The 27,705-nt window shown below is 45.9% G+C and overlaps 1 protein-coding gene across 1 annotated transcript in view; it reads right to left on the reverse strand.

The window, feature by feature from the left end:
• LOC136679153 (cell adhesion molecule DSCAM-like) overlaps positions 1-27,705 on the reverse strand; it is a 90,786-nt gene that overhangs the window by 46,177 nt on the left and 16,904 nt on the right. The window contains exons 2-3 of the mRNA XM_066657492.1: positions 24,332-24,649; positions 22,806-22,952 (exon numbers count right to left, since the gene is read on the reverse strand). Coding sequence (XP_066513589.1) covers positions 22,806-22,952; positions 24,332-24,649 — 465 coding nt within the window. The remainder of the gene's footprint in view (positions 1-22,805; positions 22,953-24,331; positions 24,650-27,705) is intronic.

Consider the following 27,705-nt stretch of genomic DNA (forward strand, 5'->3'; position numbering starts at 1 on the left):
CTGTATATGCTGTACCAGTGCTGCTGGTGGGGTCCAGAAGAGTCAGGAGGTGGCACAGCATTGATACTGCAAGATTGTTAACCAAAAGCACTCTTCCCAGGAATGACAACTGGGAAAGGACCCACTACCAGAGCATCCAGACCATCCCGGTTCCTTTGCATATAGAAGCTGGTCCCAAAGTAAATTCAAAGTATTTTTAATCCTTCTGAGCTCCAGAAGCATTGCTGGGGAAGCAGAGGTGGGGCCCGATCCATCCACTGGCCCAACAGCATAGCCGAACATTTACTCCATGTATTTGGCGTGAAGTGGCCATTCGGAATTTATCAAGATACTCAGTCACCCAGGCAATGTCCTCATCAGATTTCACAAAAACTCTAATGCCATTTGCATACGAAGTCAGTTTTACCTCTCTGGCTCTAGGTTGCTAGACTGAGATTCTACACAGCCATTTCCCAGCCCTGAGAGCCCGCAGCCCTACCATATACCTTGAGTCACAGGAAAAGGCCTTGAAAACCGTCCATTTATATTTAATAAACTAAACACAAAAGTATAAGTTTGATATATCAGAGAAATGCCATGCCCACATGAGAGCCCTTGTCCATCCCTCCTAACTCGACATGAGGGAGTAGATCTCTGATTAGAAAGAGTTTATCAAAAATAGACTGGTTTATGACACAAAAAGTCTGATCATCATCAATAACAGATGCATCTCTTCACATGATTGGCTAAAGCTTTAGTCAGTGTCTTACAGTCAGTTCTGAGAAGTAAAACCAGACACCGATTCTTCAAACAGCAGAGGTCACCTGTTTTGGGCAGCATTACCATGCCCCTTCTGCAGCTGAACAGCAGTAGTCCCTGGACAATACAGTCTAGAAAAACAGCATACAGGTCTGGCCTGTATCAGGCTGCAGCAGCCGTGAGCTTCTAGAAAGTCAGTAGTGAGGTATGTCACAAAGAAGCCACTTCACTGCCGTCTGGTCACAAGGCACAGCACTGTACAGGCCATGGACTGCATGGAGTGTCTTAGATTGTCCTGATTGTCCAAAGTATCAGTACCTCCATGAAAACTCAGAAGACCTGAGAGAGAGACAGAAAGAGCGAGAGAGAGAGAGAGAGAGAGAGAGAGAGAGAGAGAATGAAAGAAGGGGAGATCAAAAACAGAGAAGCAGAGACAGATAGAGAAACGTAGAGAGAATGAGAGCGATGGAGAATGAGAGAGATGTGTAAATGAAAGAGAGTGTTTTAAGATCAGATCTGAAACAGGAGCTAACCCTTGTCGGTAAGTTTCATTCCTGAGAAACTGAAGAAACAGGATGCCTTTGGAGTTGAAATAAAAAGGTAAACCGAAATAAACATTTTCTCCATCTGCTGCTAATTTAGTACTCTTTTCAGACTCAGCATTTCCTTTTCCTTTTCAAGCTCTCCAGTGTGTATAATATATTCTAATTGTCACATCTTGACACTTTCTGCTTTGTTTTTCCTCTTCCATGTGCTCTGTTCGTTGTTTTCCCTCTCCTCACATGGCTTTGTTTATGTTCACTCTAGCTCCGCCTTTGTTCCGCCTCCTCATCGTTTCCCTTGTTATCCGTTTCAGCTGTTTCTTGTTAAGTTCATGTATTTAAGCCCTCTTCCCTCACTTCCTGTTATCGGTCATTTTGATTTTGTCTGTTTGCTTGTTTTCTTTGTTTGTTTCATGCTCATGATTCTTCTTAGTGTTTCTCGTTTCTGATTCCTCGTTCCCCGTTCGTTCTCTTACACCTTTTCGTGACCCCCTACTCCGTTTGTGTTTTGAAATGTTTGATCATCTAGCTTGCCCTGTTTCCTGTTCGTTAATGTTATCTCGTGTTTCTCGTTAAGTTCGTTTGTCGTGTTTTCGTTTAAATAAATCATCTGTGTTGTAGCGAGTGTGTCCGCTTCCCGTGATCTTCTCCTCACACCACCCTGACAGAATGACCGATCAACACAAGGACACAGCTAGCACGGACTTCTCTTTTTGGAGAGGTGTAATTCGCCGGACTCCGTTCCGCAAAGATCCCGTGGAGGAGGCTTTAAGAGCGGCCGCGGAGTGGAGTCAACGGCTGCAGCTCAGCTCCGGTGCGGTTCATTTCTCCCGAACAGAGGACTCGATTCGGGAGTCGAGTGATTCCTCCGGCGGGAGTCGGCGGAGCCGGAGGAGAAGGCAGGCTGAAGACCCAGCTCCAGATAATTACCCCCTCAGGTCCGGGGAGATTTTTGGGGGGGCGTTATATACTAGGGCTGTTAGCCTCAGTTCACAGGACATGGGAGATGAGGCTAACAGAGGCGCATCTCCGGGGGAACTACGGTCAGAGAAGTCCCTCGAGAGTGCGCCCAAACCCGCTAAATCCCCAACTCGTGCTCGGCGAGCAGCACGAGCACCTGCCTCGCTGGGCGTTTCAACTCCTGCTTCCGTAAAAGCGGCATCTACGGCCGCTCCGGTTCCTGTAAGAGCTGCACCTCCGGTAGCACCTGTCTTCGTGCGCGCGGCACCTCCGGCCGCGCCTGTCTCCCTGAGCGCGGTGCCTACGGCCGCGTCTGTCTCCCTGAGCGCGGTGCCTACGGCCGCGCCTGTCTTCCTCAGCGCGGCGCCTCCGGCCGCGCCTGTCTCCATGGACAACGTCGCAGATTCTTCTGCCTCCGTGGACGTCGTCGCTAGGACCCCAGTTCCCAAGCACCGCTCTGCGTCCACTCCTGACATTCAGGAGAAGCTTACAGGCCTCATGGCACGCCTGGAGCTCTCCTTGAGGGCGACGCGCGCCTCTCCTATCTTCATGAGAGCGACGCCCGCCTCCTCTGTTTCCGTGGACGACGTCGCAGATTCCTCTGCCTCCATGGACGTCGTCGCATATCCTCCTGACTCCATGGACGACGTCGTCGCAGTTCCGTCTGCCTCCGTGGACGACGTCGTCGCAGTTCCGTCTGCCTCCGTGGACGACGTCGTCGCAGTTCCGTCTGCCTCCGTGGATGACGTCGTCGCAGTCCCGTCTGCCTCCGTGGATGACGTCGTCGCACTTCCGTCTGCCTCCGTGGATGACGTCGTCGCAGTTCCGTCTGCTTCCGTGGACGTCGTCGCAGTTCAGCCTGCCTCCTTGGACGTCGTCGCAGGGTCTCCAGTCTCCGTGAGTACGGCTCCCTCAGCTGCTCCTATCTCCGAGACTGTGGCTCCGGCCGCTTCTAGGCCAGTGACTGTGGCTCCGGCCGCTTCTAAGCCAGTGACTGTGGCTCCGGCCGCTTCTAAGCCTGTGACTGTGGCTCCGGCCGCTTCTAAGCCTGTGACTGTGGCTCCGGCCCCAAGGACTTCGAGGCCAATACCCAGAACTGTACCCAGGCTGGCACCTTGGACAGTCCCACAGACACATGCCAGTTCTGGTTACCACCCACCAGTTGTATTTGTTCCCATGTCTATCCCTGTCTTGGTTCCTGTTTCTCTTCTTGTCCCTGTGCCTTTGTCTGTTTTTGTTTCTATTCCGGTCCCTGTCACCGTGTTTGTGTCAGTTCCTGTTAATGTCATGGTCCCTGTTCCCTTACCTCAAGTCCAGTTTCCAGTTAAACCCTTTGTCCAGTCTCATGTCAAATTCCCTGTTAGTCCTCTTCAGTCCTCTGTCCAGTCACGTGTATCTGCTCCTGTTTTGTCTCAGTCCCCGTTCAGTGTTCAGCCCAAGGTCCAGTCACGTGTGTTTTCTCCTGCCTATTCTCCGTCTCTTCTCTCTAGTTCTGTCAAGTGTCCGTTTAAGTCTAGTCCCTTGTTCCCATCTCCATTTCCTATCTTGTCTTGAATCTTTTGGTTTCCTGTTTTTGGTTCTTCTGGCCCCCTCCTGCGCCAGCTCCTGGAGAGTCTCGTTTTTCACGCTCCGGGAGTTGCGTGTCTTGGGGGGGGCGTCTGTCACATCTTGACACTTTCTGCTTTGTTTTTCCTCTTCCATGTGCTCTGTTCGTTGTTTTCCCTCTCCTCACATGGCTTTGTTTATGTTCACTCTAGCTCCGCCTTTGTTCCGCCTCCTCATCGTTTCCCTTGTTATCCGTTTCAGCTGTTTCTTGTTAAGTTCATGTATTTAAGCCCTCTTCCCTCACTTCCTGTTATCGGTCATTTTGATTTTGTCTGTTTGCTTGTTTTCTTTGTTTGTTTCATGCTCATGATTCTTCTTAGTGTTTCTCGTTTCTGATTCCTCGTTCCCCGTTCGTTCTCTTACACCTTTTCGTGACCCCCTACTCCGTTTGTGTTTTGAAATGTTTGATCATCTAGCTTGCCCTGTTTCCTGTTCGTTAATGTTATCTCGTGTTTCTCGTTTAGTTCGTTTGTCGTGTTTTCGTTTAAATAAATCATCTGTGTTGTAGCGAGTGTGTCCGCTTCCCGTGATCTTCTCCTCACACCACCCTGACACTAATGAGCAGCAGAGGGGTGAGACTCTCCCTGACAATTCTCCTGAGCTCCTCAGTCCGCTTCTGTCTCTGACACTAAAACCTGGAGCAGTGACTGACCTCGAAAACACTGCATCTGAAACACACTCCAGAAAAGTCAGGACAAAAACCTGGAGCAGTGAAGGGACCCTATGGCACGTCTCCTCTGCTTGAGTCAAGACTCAGTGCTTCTCCAGAAACACAGCATTGAAAAATCTCATGGATTAAAACCAGTCTGTAAAGCCCTTGAGATCGGAATCCTATGACCTTGGATCCCTTTAATTCTGTAGTGAAAAACTCTACCCGCTGGGCTACTTGTCCAGCCCAATAACCATTGTAAGTCTCCAGGTCCATGTATTTTAACTTATATTCTGTATTATATATTTATATTTTCTGTGAAATTGCTTACTAATGTTTTTTGAGCTTGTTTCTGAAGATATTTAGACACTTTACTACAGAATGAATTCATACAGAGATTGTTTTAATGAGGGTTTTCATGAGGGTTAGATGAGATCCAGGCCATTTCTGGTATTAATGGTTGAATACACTGCCTGTAGCATTAAATTATCCTTACTTTGGCACCCCCCTCAGGAATTGCTCTTGAGAAATTTTACTGTTTATTTTCCCCCAACACTGAAAGGAAATTTACACCCCTATTCTGAACCATCGCACCCAATCAGATCACATGGAGCTGGCGCCTGACTCTGTCTAGAGTTGTCAAACCTACTGGTTCAGGACACTGTCTCAGTTATAAGTTCAGGTTAGACCCTGTTCATTCAGTGGAGCAATTTGACGATGAGGCCCCCATCAGATTAAATGCAGACCTCTGTGATTAGGGACAGAGAGAACTGTGGAGGTGTGAAGGGTCAGTTTTGCTCTCACAATTTCACTCACTGAGAAATAACCTTAACCTTCCTTAACCTCACTCTAAAACACAGCACTTTAACTTTCTTGTTAACCCTTTCCACTCCCGTTGTCTGAGAGTCACATGAGAAGGCTATAATTATTTATGAAGGTAGGAGGGGGTGAGTCTGATCTTACAGTTTTAATCCTAAATGTTTTTTGGGATTCCCGCTCCGGGTGACTGTCTGTGAGGAGTTGGTGTGTTCTCCCTGTGTCCGCGTGGGTTTCCTCCGGGTGCTCCGATTTCCTCCCACAGTCCAAAAACACACGTTGCAGGTGGATTGGCGACTCGAAAGTGTCCGTAGGTGTGAGTGTGTGAGTGAATGTGTGTGTGTGTGTTTGTGTTGCCCTGTGAAGGACTGGCGCCCCCTCCAGGGTGTATTCCCGCCTTGCGCCCAATGATTCCAGGTAGGCTCTGGACCCCCCGCGACCCTAAATTGGATAAGCGTTTACAGATAATGGATGAATGGATGGATGTTTTTTGGGGGGGGCTGAACCTTCCTCCTGTATTTTTTTTCCTGACAATGAGAACACACAGGTCCAGCAGCAATAAGCTGCATCCACGCACAGAAGACAGGAGGCAGCCAGAGGAGACGAGATTCCCAGTGCTCAGCGCTCAGCGATTAGCGAGCATACGGAGAGAGAGCCGGGTCCATATGGTGCAGGTTCTGTAATGTGAGCACAGCTGGGCCCGGCCCAAACTGCAGGCATTAGACAGCTCTCTCCAGACTGAATGAGAGCTAATCAGATTAAGTAGCAGCTGCCACAGACGGCGCTCGTTTCCGTGGTTTATGAGGCTTCCCGTACATATGTACGCACTCCTCCAGACGCCAGAGCAGCGTCAGCCAGAGCCCATCGCCATGTTCCACAGCACCATTAACACACATTACTGCTGAGGCAGAGGGGGAGGAGCAGGAGAGAGAGAGAGAGAGAGAGAGAGAGTTTCTCTCACTGTGAGATTGCTCTCTCTGAACCATGGCTGGAAGTGCTGAATTCTGCAAAATGCCACCATAACCCTGTCACTACAGTTATTTTCAGAGGTCGATAAATAATTATGATAAACAATATTATTGTTATTCAAGACCATTTTGTGTCACTAACATAATGATATTGAAAATATAATAATTTGTGTGTAATGTATAACGGTAAGTTAAGTCTAGTATTAAATATGTTATTTTTAGATGAATAAAGGGACATTTATCAATCAATCATTACCATAAAGTGACAAAAGTCCCTCTAAATGGAATGTTACAGTTAATTTATATATAGACCCAATACAATATTGTTACAGGACTTGGACTTGATAGACCTTACAGATGTTGCAGATGTTGCTTTGAGTGTGTGTTTCTGAGGTCCTGTGTGTTCAGGTTCTGCTGTTGATGAAGTCTCTGTGTGAGGTGTTAGCTCCAGGAAATGCAGTTGTGTTTGACTCAGATTTATTTTGTGATTTATTTGTGAATCGACTTCTAACTCTGCGTCAGATGAAAGAGGTTCTCCTCGTCTCGTTGCAGACAGTCTCTGATGCTAGTCGAGGTGCTACAGCTGCTAGCGAAGGGCTGCCGGTGTTTCCCGCCGTCACAGTGTTAGCGTAGTGCTCCTGCATTATGCACGAAATGAAAGCGAGCTCCAGGATTCTCTCTGATCGCAGACGACAAATCGTGGATTCAAACAAGCAGAGAGAAGCAGGTGACGCTTTCATCCGTGCCGCCCATCACTTTGCTGGAGGGATGGGGCCTTTGTAGCGGAGTACTGCCATTCGCTAACAGACGGGGGTGGGGGGTTGTTCCCACAAAACAGCATGGCATATGGTTCCTTGTATTTTTGGCAATGACAAGTGACAAGTTAACAGAGCCGTAGAGGATGGGGACGCAGACGAAGGGTGGGGGGATTTTCATTGCTAACTGCTCTCATTTGTTCCTGCCCTGAGGCACTACTGTACTCCTTTATGTAGATGAATTAGTAACAGGGTTTTCTTTTTAGTCGAGGTGTGTATATACAGGAGAGTAACGGGGTGCCGAGCAGCTTGGAATGCAATGTCAACAGTGGCCTGAGGGAAACAGACCCCGTTCTTTTATGGAATTACAATCGGAAGATGGAAATAACACGTTAATTACCGTCTTCCCACGGGACCTTCACTGGCCCTTCTCGGTGGGGGCTCTGATAAAAACATGCAGGCTGATGAAGCCCTTATGACCAGAGCTGATAATCACTTCACATTCACTGCAGAATCCAAGGGCCAGATGACAAATCCCAGGCAAAGGCTAGTATTGTACTTTCTGGTGAAAAATATCTTGCTGATGCTGCATGGCTACTGTGCATGTTCCCTGTCCTAGTGTGTGTGTGTTCAGAGTGTTGATTGTGTTTGGTGGCAGTGAGGGTGAAGGAACCAGGGTTAGGGATCTTTTTGCAACACAAGTCCAGTGGTTTATTGACTGTGAAACAGCCCCAGTGCAGCAGCGTGGATCTCCAGATCAAACAGAGACACCAGACAGATAGGTTTCTTTGGCCTCACCTCATCCTGCGTGTCCCCCTCTGCCACCAACATGTTTATAAACAAGTGTGTCTCCTGAAACCTGGTTCCTCTCCTGTGTTCTTGATGGAGGTGTGGGTCACTGCTGGAATTTCTGTATATTCACCAGTTTCACACACTCACTCAGTCACTCACACTCACACCTACACCCACACCCACACCCACACACCTGTGGGCAGTTTCACCTGTGGTCATTCCTCCTACCATGATGTGTGCTTCGATTGTGAGAGGAAACCCACACAGAGAACTACGGGGCATGGGAGTTTGCTACTCCACTCTACACATGCTTTGTAGCATGAGATTCTGTGGGAGGTGCCCCGGGAGTATGGGGTGCCGGGGTCGCTCCAGCGAGCCGTACTGTCCTTGTACTCTCAGAGTTTGAGTTGCGTTTGCATCCTCAGCAGTAAATCAAGCTTGTTTCAATGTGGGCATTGGACTCCGTCAGGGCTTAGGCTTGTCTCCACTCCTGTTCCTGATGTTCATGAACAGGGTGGCGAGGCATAGCCTGGGACAGGAAGGCTCCCGTCATGGGGCTCGGGAGGTGGCATCTCTGCTCTTTGTGGATGATGTTGTTCTTCTGGCTTCTTCGCATGGAGGCCTCCAGCATTCATTTGAGCAGTTTGCAACCGAGTGTGAAGCTGTTGGTATGTGGATCAGCACCTCCAAGTCTGAGGCCATGGTTATCTCCCGGAAACAGATGCCATGGTCTCTTCAGGTAAGGGGTAAGAACCTGCCCCGAGTGAAGGAGTTCAAGTATTTCAGGGTCTTGTTCACGAGGATAGGTTCACCTGTTCACCGTAGGTTAGGTGCACTGTACCGGACCGTCGTGGTGAAGAGAGAGTCGAACCATAAAGCAAAGCTCTGAATTTACCGGTCAGTCTATGTCCCCACTCTCACCTATGGTCATGAGCTCTGGGTAATGACCGAAAGAATGAGATTGCGGATACATGCGGCCGAAATGAGCTTTCTCTGACGGGTTGCTGGGCGTACTTTCTGTGATCGGATGAGGAGCTCAGTGATTAAGGAGGAGCTCGGAGTAGAGTCACTGCTCCTTCGTGTTGAGAGGAGTCAGTTAAGGTGGTTCAGGCATCTGATAGGGATGCCTCCTGGACGCCTCCCACTGGAGGTATACCAGGCACCAACTGGAAGGAGGCCCTGGGGTAGACCCAGGACACGCTGGAGGGATTATATCTCCCGGCTGGCCTGGGAATGCCTGGGGATCCCCCAGGAGGAGCTGGTGGAAGTTGTGGGGGACAGAGATGTCTGGGCTTCTTTGCTCGCCCTGTTGCCACTGCGACCCTGATGGATAAAGTGGAAAAGATGGTGAAGATGATGATGATGAACCCACACAGACACAGGGAGAACACATAACACTCCTTACAGACAGTGACCCGAGGAGTGGATCCCACCCAGGACCCTGCAGCCCTTGAAGGAGTCCCAATGCAGTGCTGCGAATCAGAACAGAGCTCATTTACATATCAGTCTTAAATGTGCAGTCTGATTTAATCTAATGGGAGAGAAAGGTTGGAAATTGAGATGCTGGAGTGAGTGACATGAACGCAGTGACTGAAACTGAGCAGATGGAGCATAGGGACACAAGCTGAGATTTTAACCCTTTAATAAGAGTCAGATGTCAAACTGTAAGATATGCAGAGCACAGGCAACGACTCCACCGCCCACCCACCCCCAGCAGAGCACAGACCACCAGATCAGACATGATTCTCAGATAAAAGCCTCTCCTCTCTACCTGTCCCAAAAATTAGCCACTATTGTTTCACCAGAGGGCAGAGCTTTGTGAGGGGAGGTGTGTGCATGTTTGTGTGTGAGTGACAGAGGGAGAGAGAGAGAGAGAGAGAGAGAGAGAGAGAGAGAGAGAAGCAAGTATTGTAATTTCTGCACAGCATGCCTGCTATACTGATTGCTGACACACTCTAGCGAGAGTTGTGGATAATGGGGGTCTATTTTTAGCCTAGCAAATATAAAGCAAGGGAGAGATAGAGAGAGAGAGAGAGAGAGAGACAGAGAGAGAGAGAGAGAGAGAGAGAGAGACTCATTCACAATCATGTCCATAATGCTGAAGTACTAAGGGAGGAATGAAATGTTATGGGCAGCCAAGCAACTAATAGGCTTGAACCCAGGCGCTCTCCATAATTCGAGCGCTCATTAGATCCCGATTAGCCGTTAAAAAGCCCTGTTTACTGATGCAAATCCAGCTGGAAAAATATATTATTGTCAAAAGAGGCCAAACGATGAAGCCGGTGGGACACGCCGATACATCAGCGTCCTCCCCATGAGCGTCTTTTAAAGACCATGCTCTGCTTTCTTAAGATGGATCCAGGAGTAAAGCCTCTATTCCCACAGGCTGCTGACCACAGGGGAGTCTAACCACATGCTTGAAGGATGGGTCGGTTGTTAACAGACTCGGCAGGTTAGAAGGAATGTCAGGATTTTTTTACATTTTATTTTAATATTTGTTTTATTGTTTGATGTCAACGACCGGTTTAAACACTCCTTCGTTGACTTAGCAGCCCTCACATCCAGGGCTGACCGAATTCACTCCGCAGACATTGACCGGTAATAGGTGGCACGCCGTTCCCTGATATCCCATCTTACCTTAAGGAAATCAGAATCTGTCTCTAGGATAGCTTCCAGTTCCTGGGCCACTGTTGTCCCCAGTTAAGCATCTGAGAGGCTGGAATTCATTTCCTTTTTTTCTGGGGTGCTAATTCCTTCTGCCTCCATATGCTAGTCAGATTAGTGTGTGCCAGCGGCTGCTGCTGGCTGTAATGACCTCGGAGCTCTGGCGCCGGACAAGGACCAGTGCAGAACAGCAGAAAAATCACAGACACCATTACGGTTCTCCCAGAGACTTCAAAGCCATTCCTGGAAGTGATTCCTGGAAGTTATCCCTACGATCCCAGAAAACCCTGTGCTAAACTGAGACTGTAGACATTTTTTTGCAGAGGCAGTGGACACAGCTCTGCCCTGTGGCCTCAGATTTTTCCAAAACCCAGGAGATAAACAGGAGAAATTAGAGAAATACCATTAGAGAAATACCACCTTAAATCCCTGTAAAAGAGCATGGTTAAGGGTGTGTGTGTGTGGCTGCAGGATCCTTTTAAGGAGGCTGAGGGTGTTGGGTTTGTCAGGAGAGTGACAGACTGGCTCAGTTTTTAACGGCCAATGCCGTAACCCGATAAAGACCAATCCATCTGCGCCCCCCCACCCCACCCCCAGTCGACTCCTGACATGGTTTCCAGGGAAACAGACCCCCCCCCACCACCACCACCACCCGGGAGAGGGCAGAGACCTTGAAGGAGGAACATCGTCCTGCTCCAATCTGTTCAGTTCTTCCTGAAACTGAGACAAGCTGAGAGAAACTGAGATGAGCTGAGAGAAACCGTGACGCACAAACCACACGCCACCTAAAGGGTTAACACTAATCAGACCTGACACACATACACTCACACACAAACACCAGATCTACACAAACATACACACTACACACACACACACACACACACACACACAAACACCAGCTCTACATACATACCAGCACCACGCATACAAACACCAAATATATACATATTGGAAAAATACAAATAAACCTCAACATAGCACTATCAACACAGTGGGGGTAATATTAGAGCATTTTCACAGAAGGAGTTGAGGAAGATCGGGAGGGCACAGGGAATAGAGCAGCAACAATGCCCCCCCCCCCCCCCCCCCCCCAGGGCCGGGAGAAGAGACACACAAACAGCGCTAATGGCAGATTTCGTCAGACACACAGCACTGCACAACTAAGCTAACAGAGTAATAGAGTATAGCAAGCAGCACACAGTGTACCCTGACACAACTACCACAACAGACCCTTTAACCCCACAAATTTTAACCCTGATAACACAGCTAACATCACTACAGCTAACCCTTCTACTGTTAACACAGCTACTAACCATGGTAACCATGCTAACACTGCTACTGCTAACACCAATACTGTTAACCCTGCTAAATCTAACACCGCTAAAATAGCTACTGCTCACGTTACTCTAACACAGCTACTCCTAATAGAGCTAACACCACAACTGCTTATCGTGCTACCACTACCACTGCTACTGCTAACAACGCTAACAATGCAACTGCTAACACAACTACTGCTAATTTTTCCACTGCTAATCTTGTTACTGCTAATACACCTACTGCCAATGCCAATAATGCTGATCATGTAACTGCTGAAAGTGAAAATAAGTGAGAACAGCCTTACACGACTGTTACACAACAACTCCTACACAACAGTCACGTTACTACATCACATTACCACATCACAGGTTATCACATTACACATTACTATGTAACGTTATCACATGTCAGATTACTACGTACTACATCACATGTTACCACTTCTCAGATTACCACGTCACATTTTACTGCTTTACCACGTCACATATTACTATGTCACACATTAACACATTGCAGATTATTGTGTCGTAGATGACCATGCCACACATTACTATGTCACATGTTCCCTTGTCACTTGTTACCATGTCACAATTTACCACATTACCACATCAAACTTTATCACGCTACTATGTCACACTACCTTGTCACAGATTACCATGTCACACATTACCACATCAGACATTACAAAATTGCACATTGCTAGGGCACACATCACCACAACACAAATTACCATGTCACTGATTACCTCATAATATGTTTACTTTTCAGATTACAATCCTGGAACTTGAGGTTTACAAAATGACTTTAGCTGCTTTCAAAGGAGATCTATATTTATTTCCTTTTTAAATGTGTTTTTATTTTTCATAGTCATTCTTATTGTTAGTGTTGTTATTGTTGGTGGTGGAAAGGCATTTCATTTCTTCCAAATTAAATGGAAATGCATTGCAAATAAATGAGTAATAATATACCAGTTCAGAAATATGATCTATACACACACATATATTCTGAAAAACTGGGCACATATTTCAAATAATTTCTACACACATGTTATACACCAGTGTAAGTCTTGTATGTTGGACACCATTAGAACATCTGGATCACTCAGTATTTCTAATTGATGAGTGATATATAGACTTTTGCAGTAAACATTTAACGTGTTTATTATTTCTGATACACAACAAGTATTCAGCATTTTCTGAGCTCAAAGAGACTCTGGAGAGAAGGAGGAACACGACAGAGCTAGATTTATGGAAATTTAAATTCATAAAACCTATGTACTCCTGTCCAAATTTTATAATTATGCTACAAAACAATAAGGACAATTAATAAATAGTTTTTGACACATTTCATTTTTTACTGCCAACGTTTTGACACATTTTAATAATATTTATTATACAACTATTATTATAATTACCATTATGATTAACATCAATAATAATGATAATATTATTTAACATTTAATATATTTAATTCAATATTATTATTATCATTAATAATAATAATAAATAATAATAATAATAATACAAACAATAATTGTATGAGTACATAATTATTATAATAAAAAAACTAAAGTATTTATATATGCTCTGTGTGTGTGTGTGTGTGTGTGTGTGTGTGTGTGTGTGTGTGTGTGTGTTTTCAGGGCTGACTGTTATTGGCTGTGTTAATATAATCACTGTGCGCTACATGTGTAGAAACACACACAATGGGACAATGTTAATCCCGTTCATCACTTTTATTCCCTCCATCCAAAAAACACCCCAAAACCCACCCAACACGGGGTCCGCTTTCTCAGGAACAATAGCCGTGTGGACAGTGGCCTTTTTCTGCACCAGAGCCTAGCAACAGAGCCCCCCCTCCCCCTTTTAAAAATAGGAGTGTCCTCACCCAGACCGAGGTTACAGCACTCACACCTCTCTCTCTCTCTCTCTCTCTCCCTGCCATCGATTATGCAGTGCAGCTCTATGGTGTGAGAGCGAGAGAGAGAGAGGCGCTTACAACACATCCTTTCTTGTACTGTACGCCTCCCCTGTTCTTTTCTTCTGCGCGTCACACACATAAAATTTTAACCCCATTTTTCCTCTTTCTTTTGTACATTATTCTTCCATCACGTCTGAAATTAAACCTTAATGCTCTGTTTACGGACTGATAAATGGAGCCTTTAAAAAATAAAAAGCAGGACAAAGATCTTCACAGATTCCAATTCTAAATTCTGTCATTATTCTTATTCTTCTTATTATACATTCATTATTCAATGGTATAATCAGTGTTTAAAGGTGTAAAATGCCTACAGATTCAGTCTTTCACAGACTCAGAGGCCGTTTCCTGCAGCATATCCATATCTTCATATAATATAAATAAAACTGTGGTTAAAGCCCACTGTCAAATCCGGTCACTCTCTAATTTTACTACAATTAGCCTGTAGTCTGTCTGTTGCTCTGCATACTTTGTTAACCCCCTTTACCCCTGTCCTCCAATGGTCAGGACCCCCACAGGACCCCCACAGAGCAGGTATGATCTGGATGGTGGATCATTCAAGTGCTGCAGGGACACTGACGTGGTGATGGTGTGTTAGCGTTAGTGTGAGTGTGTGTGTTGTGTGAGTATGTGTTTGTGAGTGCATGTGAGTGTGTGTGTGTTGTGCTGATCCTCCTTTAGTGACCAGTGTGGTCAGTGGAAATGATTAAATGGACATAGTGTTGAAAGAAGAAGGTGGCTTTAATGTTATGGCTGATCTGTGTGACCTCAGGGAGAAATAAAAATCTGATAAAACTAATAAACGGTCTATCATCAGTCTTTCATTCATCGACTCAGAAAAATGTCGGCTCAAGAAGAAGCCTCTGCCATCTCAGACACAACACAAAGATGGAGGCTGAGGAAGAGAGAGACAGAGAGAGAGAGAGAGAGAGAGACAGGGAGATTGAAGCCTATGCTTCACTAGCCCCTCCTCTTCTCCCATCCTCCTTGCACATATTTACGGCTTCTGTCCATTCATGTCCTCTGTCCAATCACGTCCTCTGACACATCCCTCCCCTGAAGACGTCAGCGGTGACACGTCCAAGGCCGTATCGATTGAGACTTCAGGCCAGAGACACACTTCAACCCAGTGCCGTCTGAGATCTCCAGAGCAGAATTACAGACAGAGGTGAAAACACAGCTGTTCCAGCTGTTCCTGTTTACCTTCAGCAGAGGGCAGGTTCCGGAGCGCAGGTCCGGCCGGAAACGGAAAGGCTTTGTATCGCTGTCGTAACGGTGTGCACTTATTAATGTTTTCCCCCACTTATATTTCACTGATATTTTCTAAAGAGTGCAGATTATGGATTAACTTGGATTATGCAAAGGACCCTGCGCCGCACGCTTATCGCTTTTACTGCTTTGTCCTTCTCGTGATATTCATGCAAAAAAAGAAAAAAAAAAATCCACGGCACCATATCTGTGCTCACAGCTGGCAAGTGTAACTAAAGGATTATTCAAGCCGCTTCCACAAGCAAATAGATTTCTCTCCCACTTCAGAAGAAGCGCTAGTTCTGCGCCGCTCTGTCTGTCCGCCAGGCATTCAGCCTTCCACACTCACTTCTGCTTGTGTTAATACAGTGTTTCAGTGTATGTGTGTGTGTGCGTCTGTCTGTAGGTATTGGGGTGTGTGTGTGGGGGGGGGTGGGTGTTGTTTCAAAGCGTCATGTGCAGATCTCAGGTCAATCTGGTTTTCATGTTGTAATACGACAAAAAACATGTTTAAATGACGTTTAAATTTCAACCCATTCCTTAAATTTCACACAGTGTAGTAGCTGTGATTCTGACAAACCCTTTGGATGGGTTTGATGTGAAATGGTTGTGGACAAAATGCTAGAATCTGAGTTCAACGTGAAGTCTCATGTTCATCATCTACAGACCCGCTTCAGGGTAGTTCTTTGTTTTACCCTTCTTTCTGACCAGCGTGCAACTGTCTTCAACAATCTTCAATCAATCACTGGAGCTGTGATACAGCTGATGATACTCCCTCACTCCCAAGAAGACCACCATCACTAGACCAAACAACTACAGACCCATCGCCCTGACATATGCCGTCATGAGACCCTCTGAGAGACCGGTTCATATAAAGTACACAACAAACCCCTGGCAGGACCCAATGCAGTTTACACATCGGGGCAGAGTGTCTGTAGATGATGAACATGGGACTTAAACTCCACCTCGACCTGTCGTTCACTAGAATTTTGCTCTTGGATTTCAGCTCATTCCAGATCTACTCCATGGACTCTGTCTCAGCAGAGTACTACATTATGTTAACTTTGACTTTTCTTTTTAGCTATCGTCGACTCCTCTTCTCAGACACCCATCAGTGGCCCCTCACAGGCAAAGAGCAGAAAGTGAAGCCTTGGAAAACTCTCACCAGGAGTTTAACAGTCAGCAGTCCCCTATTGCTCTACTCACTACACAATGACTGCTCCTCCGAGGACTCCTTTGTCAAATCCAGCAGATCGCAGACGACACCACAGTCATTGTCTTCATCTGAGAGGGTTTAGAGTCCTCTGACAGTAAGGAGTTCAAAGAGGGGGTCAGACCACTGGTTCTCTGGAGCAATGCAGATCAGAGTGGACTTTAGAAAAAGCCCCCCCACCCCACCCCTAGAACCCTCACCATCTTTGAGCAGACAGGAGGAGTGGTGGACCGGTTCCATTCGCCTCAGGTCATGATCATTTCCACAAAATGCTCTGGAAAGAGTTATGGTTTTTAATCACACAAAGTTCATCTTGATAACAATAAAAGATCAACTCACTCAGCTCTACACCCACTTAACGATTCTTGGGGTCAGCAGAGGGGGTCCTTCCCCAATTGAAAGGTATGAAATTTTGGACGGAGATGGAGGAGCCTATAAGTGGTTGAGTCCGTGGTTGTTTTCCACCAAGCATCTTCCGCTATAACTGCAGGTATTCATAATTCAGCAGGCGTTCATTATTCGGGTGTGGGTGAAGGGGCTGGGGGGGGGGCATACGCAGTAACACCCTGTGCTGTCCCAGTGCCGAGGACACTGACGTCAGCCTGAGACCCTGGTCCTTCACAGAGATGCTTCAAAAGCTCTTTGCTCAGTGAGCGCTGCTCTCAGGACACACAGCCTCTCGCTTCCCTTAATTACTCCGGAAGGAAAACAGAGGCTTCATTCCTAGTGCTGCCTCTCTCTCTCTCTCTCTCTCTCTCTCTCTCTCTCTCTCACTCTCTCTTCTGACAGGGAACTAGACACGACTAACATCTATATGAAAATATGACAGAAAACTAATATGACTCTATGCATCAAGATGAAACCGATAACAAGCTCCAACCTTCCATCAGACCGTACAAACCCATAGGAGACTGTGCCCACCCTTCCACTGAGAGACTGAGACACAACTAAATGTGGGTCTGAAAGGATGTCAAACTTACTGGGAAAATAAAACACAAAAAGAACACATTTGAAAACTGATTAAAGAAGACGCTGGTGTTTTAAGAAGACTGGACACAGCCCCAGAGACCAGACCTCAGCAGTACTTGACAGAACAGGGTCTACTGGACTGAGAGCAGCAGGAAACGTGCAGCCCACCTCTGAGAATGAGCTTTAGGAAATAAAACATGGTTATGGCTGCCTAAGTTTCAACCAAAAATGAGGTAATGGACAGGCCCTCAGTGCTGTGTGTCTCAGCCAAAACCTACATCAGCTACAAGAGGATGTTCAGGTGTTTGTTGGTCCTTAAACAAACACTCAGAGGGACACGGACCACCATTCTTGAGAAGGGTCTGTATGGCAGTGGCGTTTCAGAGCAAGGCGCTGAATACGGCTCAGAGAAACAGACTATTACACCTGCCCTGGGAGGCCCAGGAAAACCTGACCATGTTGCCATGGCAACACAAGTACAGCAGAAAGGGGTGGTGGTGTGGGGGGGTATCGATTCAGTATTTTCTCTTCTCTCTGTCTCCCATTTCAGCACATTTTACTGAAATACACTGACACTGTGGGGAACAGAGCGGTCAGCAGTGTCCACTCAGAAAATGTCCACTACACTCTCCACACTGTGGAAACACTCTGGGCAAAATGACCAAAATTATTTTATAAAATCTAAAATGAATAAAACCTTTACATGAACTTCAAATAAACATGATGTTTTTAACCCTCTGCTGTAAATCTACACATAGATTTTTGGCAAAAAATAATACACAAACCATTCTAACTGCAGACCAACACACACACACACACAGACTAGGGATGCACCAATTCGATATTAGGATCAGATATCAGTCCTGATATTAACAAAATGAGATGGATCTGGTATCCAATAAATAGGCCGATCCATGAGACCGATATTTGAATTGCACTAAAAGTTTTGTCTGATATCAGTGCCTGATCAGAGCACGCTGCCATCTGTCTGGTGACTGCCACTTCTGCCCGTATCTCACTCGTGTTTTGTTTGTTGTTCAGTCGTTGTGTTTAACTAATGGCTAGCTGTCTGTGTGGAGTCCTGGTGTCTCTGTTGCTGGCCAGAGGTTAGCTATTTGCTATCTCTGACGCTAACGGCTGGCCTGCTGACCAGAGGACCCTATGTCCATCACTATTCTTCAGCAACTTCCTGCCTGTGTTGCCGGTTTTCTCGGTTGTGTCTGTAGATTGGAGAAACCTGCTGTCATTGTCTGCGGTTCATGTTCTGCTCTCACTGTTGTTGGCTTTGGCTGATGTTGACTGAAGGAGTTTGTCTCATTTTGCCACTGCTTTGCGGAAGACAGTTTGCTAATATCGGAGCTAGCTGCTGCTGATTCGGTGGAGGAGCGCGTGCAGGTGCTGGCTGTGGGATGGTTTTCTGCCACTGCTCCTGGTGACGCCCGGGGGAGCACATCCTGTATAGACTCTGCAGCTGCGTCGACCCGATGGACCGTTTATATATACCGGTGTGGTCAAACTGCTACTATTCACAATGATAGTCAATCAGGAGACACGTTTAAAGCCTGTGGCTCGACGCTGCACACTGGACGCTATTCACATTCGATTTATTTATTTTTTTTATGTGTGTGTTGTTTTGTACTCTTTGTATTGTTATGTCTTTTGATGTTCTTTGTACTGTGCATTAATATTGTAAGTACTTTGGGTACTTTTTGAAAAGCGCTATATAAATTACATTATTACTGTTATTATTATTATTTATTATTTGCATGCTTGCAATGTTTGATTACTGATTGTATTTGACTAAGGTCTTTGTTTATTCTCAGGTTCAGTTGCTAGATTTTATTTTGGATTTCTGTCTACACTAAATATTTAAAAATAAAATAGATTTTTGATTGTTTGTGTGTTTGACAAAGCGAAGCTACTTATTTCTGTTTTTGATTGATACATTATATTTATTCTAATCTAGTTTAAGATGTTTGACTCTGTTGTGCCAAGGTTCTGTACAACTGTTCATTCCAGTGACAAATAAATAGCATTTTACTATATTTGTGTTAATCTGTGTTAATTTTGTTAATATTTTTGTTGGTAATATTTAAGTCAGGGCGGCATGGTGGAGGTTGTGGGTTCGATTCCCGCTCCGGGTGACTGTCTGTGAGGAGTGTGGTGTGTTCTCTCTGTGTCTGCGTGGGTTTCCTCTGGGTGACTGTCTATGAGGAGTGTGGTGTGTTCTCCCTGTGTCTGCGTGGGTTTCCTCTGGGTGACTGTCTGTGAGGAGTGTGGTGTGTTCTCCCCGTGTCCGCGTGGGTTTCCTCCGGGTGCTCTGGTTTCCTCCCACAGTCCAAAAACACACATTGCAGGTGGATTGGCGACTCGAAAAGTGTCCGTAGGTGTGAGTGTGTGAGTGAATGTGTGTGTGTGTCTGTGTTGCCCTGTGAAGGACTGGCGTCCCCTCCAGGGTGTATTCCCGACTTGCGCCCAATGATTCCAGGTAGGCTCTGGACCCCCCGTGACCCTAAAATTGGATAAGCGGTTACAGATAATGGATGGATGGATGTTTAAGTCAATACGTATGTCTTATGTCTCTCCCACAAGGTGAGGTATATGGTTTATTAATTCAACAATGGTATCGGATCCTTCCAAGTTTACCCGGAAGGGCTGTATGTGTGAACGCAACTACATTTTGTCCCAGAACCTTTCTGAGTTTCTCCTGCACGCGTTGCACAGGCACTGCCCCGTGCTTAAAGAATGTGTTTGATTTCCCATTGTGAGTGCACATCTGAGTCAGAAAACCCCGCTGTGCTCTGCATGTGGGAACAACCACTCTGGGACATCTCTGGACCCGATACTCCTAAGTTTCTCTAGAAATTCTCCGGAGTTCATATGTGAAAGAGGCACATCACTCTCTCTGTGTGCCACACCCCCTCCTGACACTGTTTTCGGAGTGTCCATGGATCCTGACCCGACACCACAGAACTGGACCCCTCCGGAACATCTCCACACAGAAGTTACAGCTGGGGGCTGAGAGGACAGGGGAGAGGGAATGCGCCAGAAGGGTCAGTGTTTGTTGGTCAGTGTTTATCAGGACAAAGATGGGAGTCCTATCAGTCACTGGGCATGATCTCACACACAGAACTGGAGTAGAAAAGCCAAGCAAAGCAGAATGGGACAAATATTTTACTTAATTTGGACCAGACCGGACTGTACATATACAGGTCAGGTCCAGAACACTGACACAGTTTTAATAACTCAGCCTGCATAACCCCACCCTGTGGTGTCTGTGGAGAATGAGAACACGGCTCTCTGCTGTTTCCTAAACTCCAATATTAGAACAATATTGGATCCTGCCGAGTCCTGATTTGCTCTTCCTCCAAAACACTTCTGAATCAGAACATACGGGTTCCTCATCTTGGCCCCAAGCAGCTGCCCCCGAGCCCAGTACAGAGCACCGCGGGTAAACACCAGGCCAAACCTACAGGAGTTTATAAACCAAAATTAATTGGTTGTTCCAGCTTAATTAGCTCTGGCCACGCTTATTACTAATCTACCGTTTGGAGCGCTGCCATCTCAGGCCTGGCCCACGTCCAGCGCTCCAGTGTGGTGTGATCCATAAGCTCAGGAATGGTCCCTCTCTGATGAGCAGAGCCAAATGGCAACACACCTAAACCCCATCAGCGCTTATTAAAGATTAGCTCCCTTCTTGTAGCTGCTAGCCTGCGCAGACGGTTCTGTCATCGGCTGGTTCCTCACGGCTGCCGCAAATGGGTTTAAAGGTGCAGTAGGGGATTTTATTTTCCTTTCTGACACTTGCAAATAAATTAAAAGGGTTGAGGGGATCAGAACAGAAGAACAACCACATCTTTCCCCAGATGCCAGAAACCACTTGGACTCCACACTGCGTAGTGAACACCTCCCAAAATACAGAATTCTTGATGTGACAGGTTCAAGGCGACCAGATACAGTCAAGAACTCAGTAAATGGTTCAAACTAAACTGCCATTGTCTGCATTTACATGCGGCCCAAAAATCCTCTAATGATCCGGATCAGAGTCCATCCCTCACTTCCACTCCCACTCCCACTGAGACCACCACATTCCGACTGGAGGAGGTGGGAAACTCTAACATCTGAGGGTCTCAATCTGTGCCATGGGCCACTGCTCTGCGGGATAGATTCTGCTTGTGGTTATAAATATCCTGCATTCTGATTGGCTGTTCCTCATTCAGATCTTTGAATGACAAAGTGAAGGTCATCGTTTAAACCTGAACCAATCCTGATACAGTGTTTTAGACAGAATTTTAGACAGAATCCTCAGAAAAGATCACATCAGCGTCTGTATTCCAGCACTCCGGCCAGAACAATAAAACCAGATCAAATGGGTGAATTCGCCTACAAAGAGCACAAAGGCCTGGGAATAAAGGCAGCAGAGGAGGGAGGAGGCAGAGGTGGAGGGGCTACTCCACCCCTCGTTATTTTCTATATTCAGCTCCAGCTTTCGCCTCAAAAAAGCCACAGAATCACAAATGGCGCTGGTGCGATGCATTAGAGCGGACTCAGAACACACGCATCCCTTTCACCCACAGCCGCTTTCATCTCTTCATTAGCGTGGTCAACTGTTTATCAAAAGCTCACGAGAGCGAGGGAGTTGGAGGTGGGGGGGATTGATGGGCTGATACAGGCGCATGGTCATGAATTCGAAAGCACCCGTCGCCGTCCGATTTTAAAATTCATGACAGGTTAATGGTAAGTTAGTGACATCATTAGGCCGCGTTCATTCACATTTAAAGCAGGCCATGCTTCAAATGACCACTCACGAGTCCTTATTCTGAGAGGTAATTCATATTGTAATTATATTTTCAATCACAGATCATTAATTAAGACAAGCCCCGCTCTGTAATTATGCATTTCATCTTCTCTGTGATTTTCTTGAAAATCACCAGTGTCCAGTGGAGGAGCTGCTGATCGTCTGAAGCGGCAGAGATGGAGAGGAGAACTTCAGGTTATAAACCTGTTTTTATTTTTAATTCTAAATAAATTCACACAGAGAAAAAATCAATTGTGGCCAAATCTTAAGAGATCATCAAAGAGTGTTTAGTGTGAGTACTACCCTCACAGAGACTGAACTCCTGAAAGTTCCAGACTCCTGCGCTCAGCCTTCATTTAGACACTCCTGTAAAGACGTGGTAAGATCATTCAGCTGAAATTTAGATGTGTCTTATCAGTAAGTCTTAAATCTTTTTTACTTCCACACCACCGTCTCTAACACTCAGCTCTGATATTATTACAGCTGTCTTTGCTTTGCAGACAATATCCTCAAATCACAAACCCTCAAATCACAACTTGAATAACTCCAGTGGAGGTCCTCACCCAAAACTCCTGTTTCACACTCCATGCCCTGTGAACCCTCCCCTCTCCATTCAGTTTTAATCAGAGATAACGTCACATCCCTCTCTACCTCTCTTCTCCAAGCAGAGTCTCTTAGAACTCCTCCCTAACAGCCTCCAAACTCTCCTCCCTCGTGTCAAACCCAACAAAGAAAATGACAAAAAAAGAGAATCTGCCCGAGAACCTTAAATATCTAGAACCACAGCTTCTTACCTGAGACGAGTGAGACAGTGTCTTTCTCCCATGATACGACAGCGACATACTCCTCCACCGAGGCCGGAATAATGCACTTGAAGACCGCTGTATTGCCTCTCATGACTCTTTGGTCCGCCACTCGGACCGTGTACGGTTCCCGAAATACTGCAACAGAGCAGGAAGCACGTTAACAGGGTTACAATGTAAAATTAGCCACTGATAGATCAGATACTTCATGCAGCACTCTCTCAGAATCGCAGGATGGCAGGGACTTCTTAAAATTTAATAGTAATATGTTAACAGAACTTAACGCACAGATTACTGTTTTATCAATGATAGTATCAGCAGCTGAATGAGAGCTCTACTTCCCTGGTGCTGCTCTAGATTCCCAAAACTGTTTTCCATTGCTTTTCCAGATCCTTGAATTCCCAACCTCCCCCTGGACGATGCTCCAGTCACCTCACCACACACCAGCGATTAGGTCGAGAGGAGATGAGCGGGAGAGACATAGTGGTTTATTGAAGACGAGGATGTTCGGGAGGACAAAGACAGGAACCACAGGGGCAGATTTAGGACTCTGTTCCAGAAGATGCCCCTGAGGTCTTTACTAATCTCAGCACCTCGGTTTTACGGCTAATCTGAAGGACGGCACTGTTTATTCAGTACAGTTTTCCCCTCACTGCACCCACACAGGCCACAGTGACAGCGCCCCCTGTTGGATCCCCTAGGAGGAGGTCCCCCATCCAAATACTGACCCAGACCTGCTAAACTTCAGTGGCAGGGTCTTTTGTCAGAACTCAACATTTTTTATTGCAACCAATTAATTATTATTAATTGTTATTAAAACACAAAATGTGAGAACTGTTAAAAAACACTGTGCCAAAAAAAGCAGTTGGAATATGTTGGAAATATGTGTGTGAGAGTTGCCCTGTGAAGGACTGGCGCCCCCTCCAGGATGTGTTCCTGCCTTGCGCCCAATGATTCCAGGTAGGCTCCAGACCCACCGCAACCCTGAACTGGATAAGGGTTACAGACAATGAATGAATGAATGAATGAATGAATGAATGAATGAATGAAAGCTTAGTAATTGGGCACAGTCTCAGGTGAATGTACTGTGCCGTTCTGCAGTGAGTGACTGTGTTAAATGTTTTGTGCTGTGGCTGTGAGTTTAATAAGAAGAACCCTGTGCTTGATCCGAACGGTTAATTCAGAGGTGCACAGAAAAACTGACCCAAATTTCAGCATTGTCTTCATTCTGCACGACTGACCGCGCAGACCCACATTAATATTTCAGTGTTTTTCTTCTCTCCCACACCCACAACACTCTGCGCATTTCTGATGAAGTGATGATGGTAAAGTGTATCACACAGTGGCAACCGCAGGAGCACTGCAAACCCCCCCCCACCCCCCACTCCAGTCCCAGGCCTAGTGCTAGAGTCACAAGGGTTAGTAATAAGAGAATATTAATGCTGATAAGTAAAAAAAAGGATGGTGAAGACAGGATCGCTGGTAATGACTTTGAAAGTGTTAGTGAAAGTGCTCACCGGCTTTAATGTGTAAGTCCTGGCTCCGGATCTTCCCTGACGGATTCTCGGCTGTGCAATAGTAGGTATTGTCATTGATTAGGTTACTAAAGCTGGAGGGGAGGAAGCCGTAGATTTGCAGCGTGCCGTTTGGATGCACATGGCGGATGCCTGGCACATCGTAGATCTCCTCTCCGGTGGCGAGGTACCAGCGTAGCGTTGCCGGGGGCACGGCCGCCGCTGGACACGGCACCAGCGCCCCTGTAGTGCTGGAGAACACTACCTCTTGCAGAGATGCATTGACAAAATATAAGCTGGAACGTAGATCTTCACCGAAAACTGTGGAGACAGAACAAAGAACAAGACCCAGATGAGTTTAATGGTCACTACAACACACAGCACAGCTCTTCACGAAGACGCGAGGGGAACGCGTGGTCTACAGCCAGTTATATACAGTCCAAACCAGAACAGTAAATTATAATCATTATTTTTCTAATTTTGTTTTTTAATTTTTACCTATAATCACACCTGAATCAAAATTATTGATCATTGTTCAACATTTTTCCATACAATCAATCAATCAATCAATCAATCAATAAATCAGCCTATAATTAAATAATTATTAAATAATATTATTTAATTAAATATAAATAAACACTGAACAAATAGAATATTGAAAGACATATTTTGGGAAATAAAGCAATAATATATATATATGCAACATGTCAGATCAGAAAATCCTCATAATGCGATTCAATCATTTTTGCAATTGACAGCCATTTTGGCGGTGGTCCCGTGCAGCTGCGGTTTCTGCGTCTGCCCTCCACAGACCTTCAGAACTGCAATAATTGCTGCGAGTCCCCGGCTGCTAATTGTGAGCTTGTTGATGTTTAAACGCTGCTCATTGGAGATGCTCTGGTGCCACTATCGCAGTCTTCTCTCGGCTCGGCGGTGATCGTCTCGCCAGTGACAGCTGGCACGGCTCCCCCCGGGGACGCGGCGTTTTAGCACTTCATAAATTACTAACAAGGTTTCAAATCGCAGCGGTTTCCACCCTCTCTCTGCTTCAGAGGCTTTCACTTGCAAAGTATTATTCACTAAGGTGCAGCCACTCGAGCGAAAGCGTGCCGAGCCAAGACTGATAAGCAAACAAAGGGAAACTGTTGTAAACACTGCCGCGTCGTATTACAGCAGGCCTTTATGTGGCAATTCGCAGCATATGGCGCCATCTGTAAAGTTACACGCTGGAGTAATTGATACTAAAATAACTTGTGAATGCTGGCAGTGAGGACGCTCTTGCTCATTAACAGAAATGAAAGCAGCTTTCACAACGCATTCTTTCATTCCCTTTCCTCGATCTGATGCGAAGAAATGACCCGTTTTCATCATCGTGGAGTTTGCGTAACAAGAGAAGCTCATCCTTCATCTACGAGTCCGGTGCAAGGCTTTAAATTCGCCGCCGAATGGAATATATATATATATATATTTAAAAACAAAACAGTTATTATATAATATAACGATATATGTACATGCATGTGAATGTATATGCGATATAACCAATTATTCTGTTGACATATCGAAATGGCCATAGACATTCAAAATATGTGCTTGTTACGTAAAGGCCATTACTTCTGTTGCACTCATGTTTAACACGCTTTGTACTGAGAGTAGCCTATCAAAAATAAAAGATTTGCATACGTAAAGAGGTTAAGTGAATGTCATTCATGTCGGAGAGAAGAATACATGACAGGTAAAATGAAACTGCAGGAAAATATGCGACCTTGCAAAGATTGCGAAGGCGCTCTCAGTTCGCCCAGCCCTCGCGAATTTATGCCAAGGCCTTTATTGTATCAGGGGATAAAGTGAAACTATCCTTCAGGACATGAAAAGAGGAAAAAACACTATCTATGACTGTTCTTTTCGAGGTTGGATTGTTAATAAATTATACGAACGTTGCCACGCAGCTGCTCTCCACAACTTTAAAAGCCATGCAGCACGACAGTATCATGAACCAAAATTTGAAGCAGAAAAGTGAAAAGCGAACATACGCTTTTGTTTTTATACTGTCTAGTACGGCCTGGACCAGCTCTGCTTTTAGCCGCTACTATCAAGGCAATATAATGAAACACATTGAGAAGTTAATGCAAGTTACACTTTGTACCTTATATACCTCGTCTCTTAACCCCTACTGTATCATTCTGTAAATGTGGGCATTTGGGCTTTTATTGGGGTTTGGTGTCTAGCTCAAGGGCCCTCAGCCATAGATCTTGAGGGATTAGGCAGTGCTTCCCCCAATTTTCCTGCTGGTTGTGGGAATCAAACCAATGATCTTCCAGCTCACGCAGCATCCGCCCCATGCTCATTTGGGGATCTGACCACCCACACCACTCCTGACCACCCTCTCATCAAACGTGTGAAAGCCTCAGAAAGAACGATCTCACACTAAGGGCTGTTTCCTCCCAACTGGAATGCCCCGGCTGCTCCACACACTCCAGAATCTCACAACGAATCCAACGATAGGACTGGGATATATAACTCTAGCCCTGACAAACACACCCCCTTCAAACACACAAAACCCTTCCCCAATCAACAACAAGCATGGATTCTACACTTACACACCTTTACTGACATGAATGACTGAAAGATGAAATGTCTTCAAACCCAGAGCTGGTGTCTCAGGAGAAAAATGGTGTCGACCACTGAGGCACAAAGACCCGAGACAAACTCTAGAACTCACTATTTCACTGGTGTACAGACGTCCACCACAAGTTCAAACATCTGAGCATCTATAATTACATTCTAATCAGAAGCAGAAATACTCCAGCGATGCTGAAATTAGTCCAAAGTTAAACCTTTTTAACCCTGAGCAGAAACGTGATTGTCAATAAGTTCTGGGATCAGAGATGACTGATAAACACAGCAAGCGTTCGCAAAGAGCAGCACCTGTCCATTTTTAAAACACCACAAAAGCCCAACACCAATGGAATTAAGGGCCAACAATTTGTGCCTCATTAATGAAATGGGCCGAACCAGCCGAGCAGATCCTAACACACTTCTTTAAAAAACACACTGCATCTCAGAGCCATCCCTGTGCTGCCCAGCGACCTGAGGAGAAAATCATAATCGACGTAATATTTCATCAGCTGAACCGGAAAGATGCAAAAAGTGACACTGTTCAATAATGCACCATGCGCATTCATAATTAACCAACACCCCCACCCAACACCCCACCCCAACACACACTCTTCAGCCTTGAAAGGCGTTTACACTGCTTTCTATTTACTCGTTATTAACGTGAACCTGGACGGGGGCATAGGGTGATGACTGTAACAGACTGTACCCTCTGAGCTCAGGATTCAGCAGATACAGATCAAAGATCAACACCAAGAAAAAAA

Source organism: Hoplias malabaricus, chromosome Y (genome assembly GCF_029633855.1).
Source record: "Hoplias malabaricus isolate fHopMal1 chromosome Y, fHopMal1.hap1, whole genome shotgun sequence".
NCBI lineage: Eukaryota > Metazoa > Chordata > Actinopteri > Characiformes > Erythrinidae > Hoplias > Hoplias malabaricus.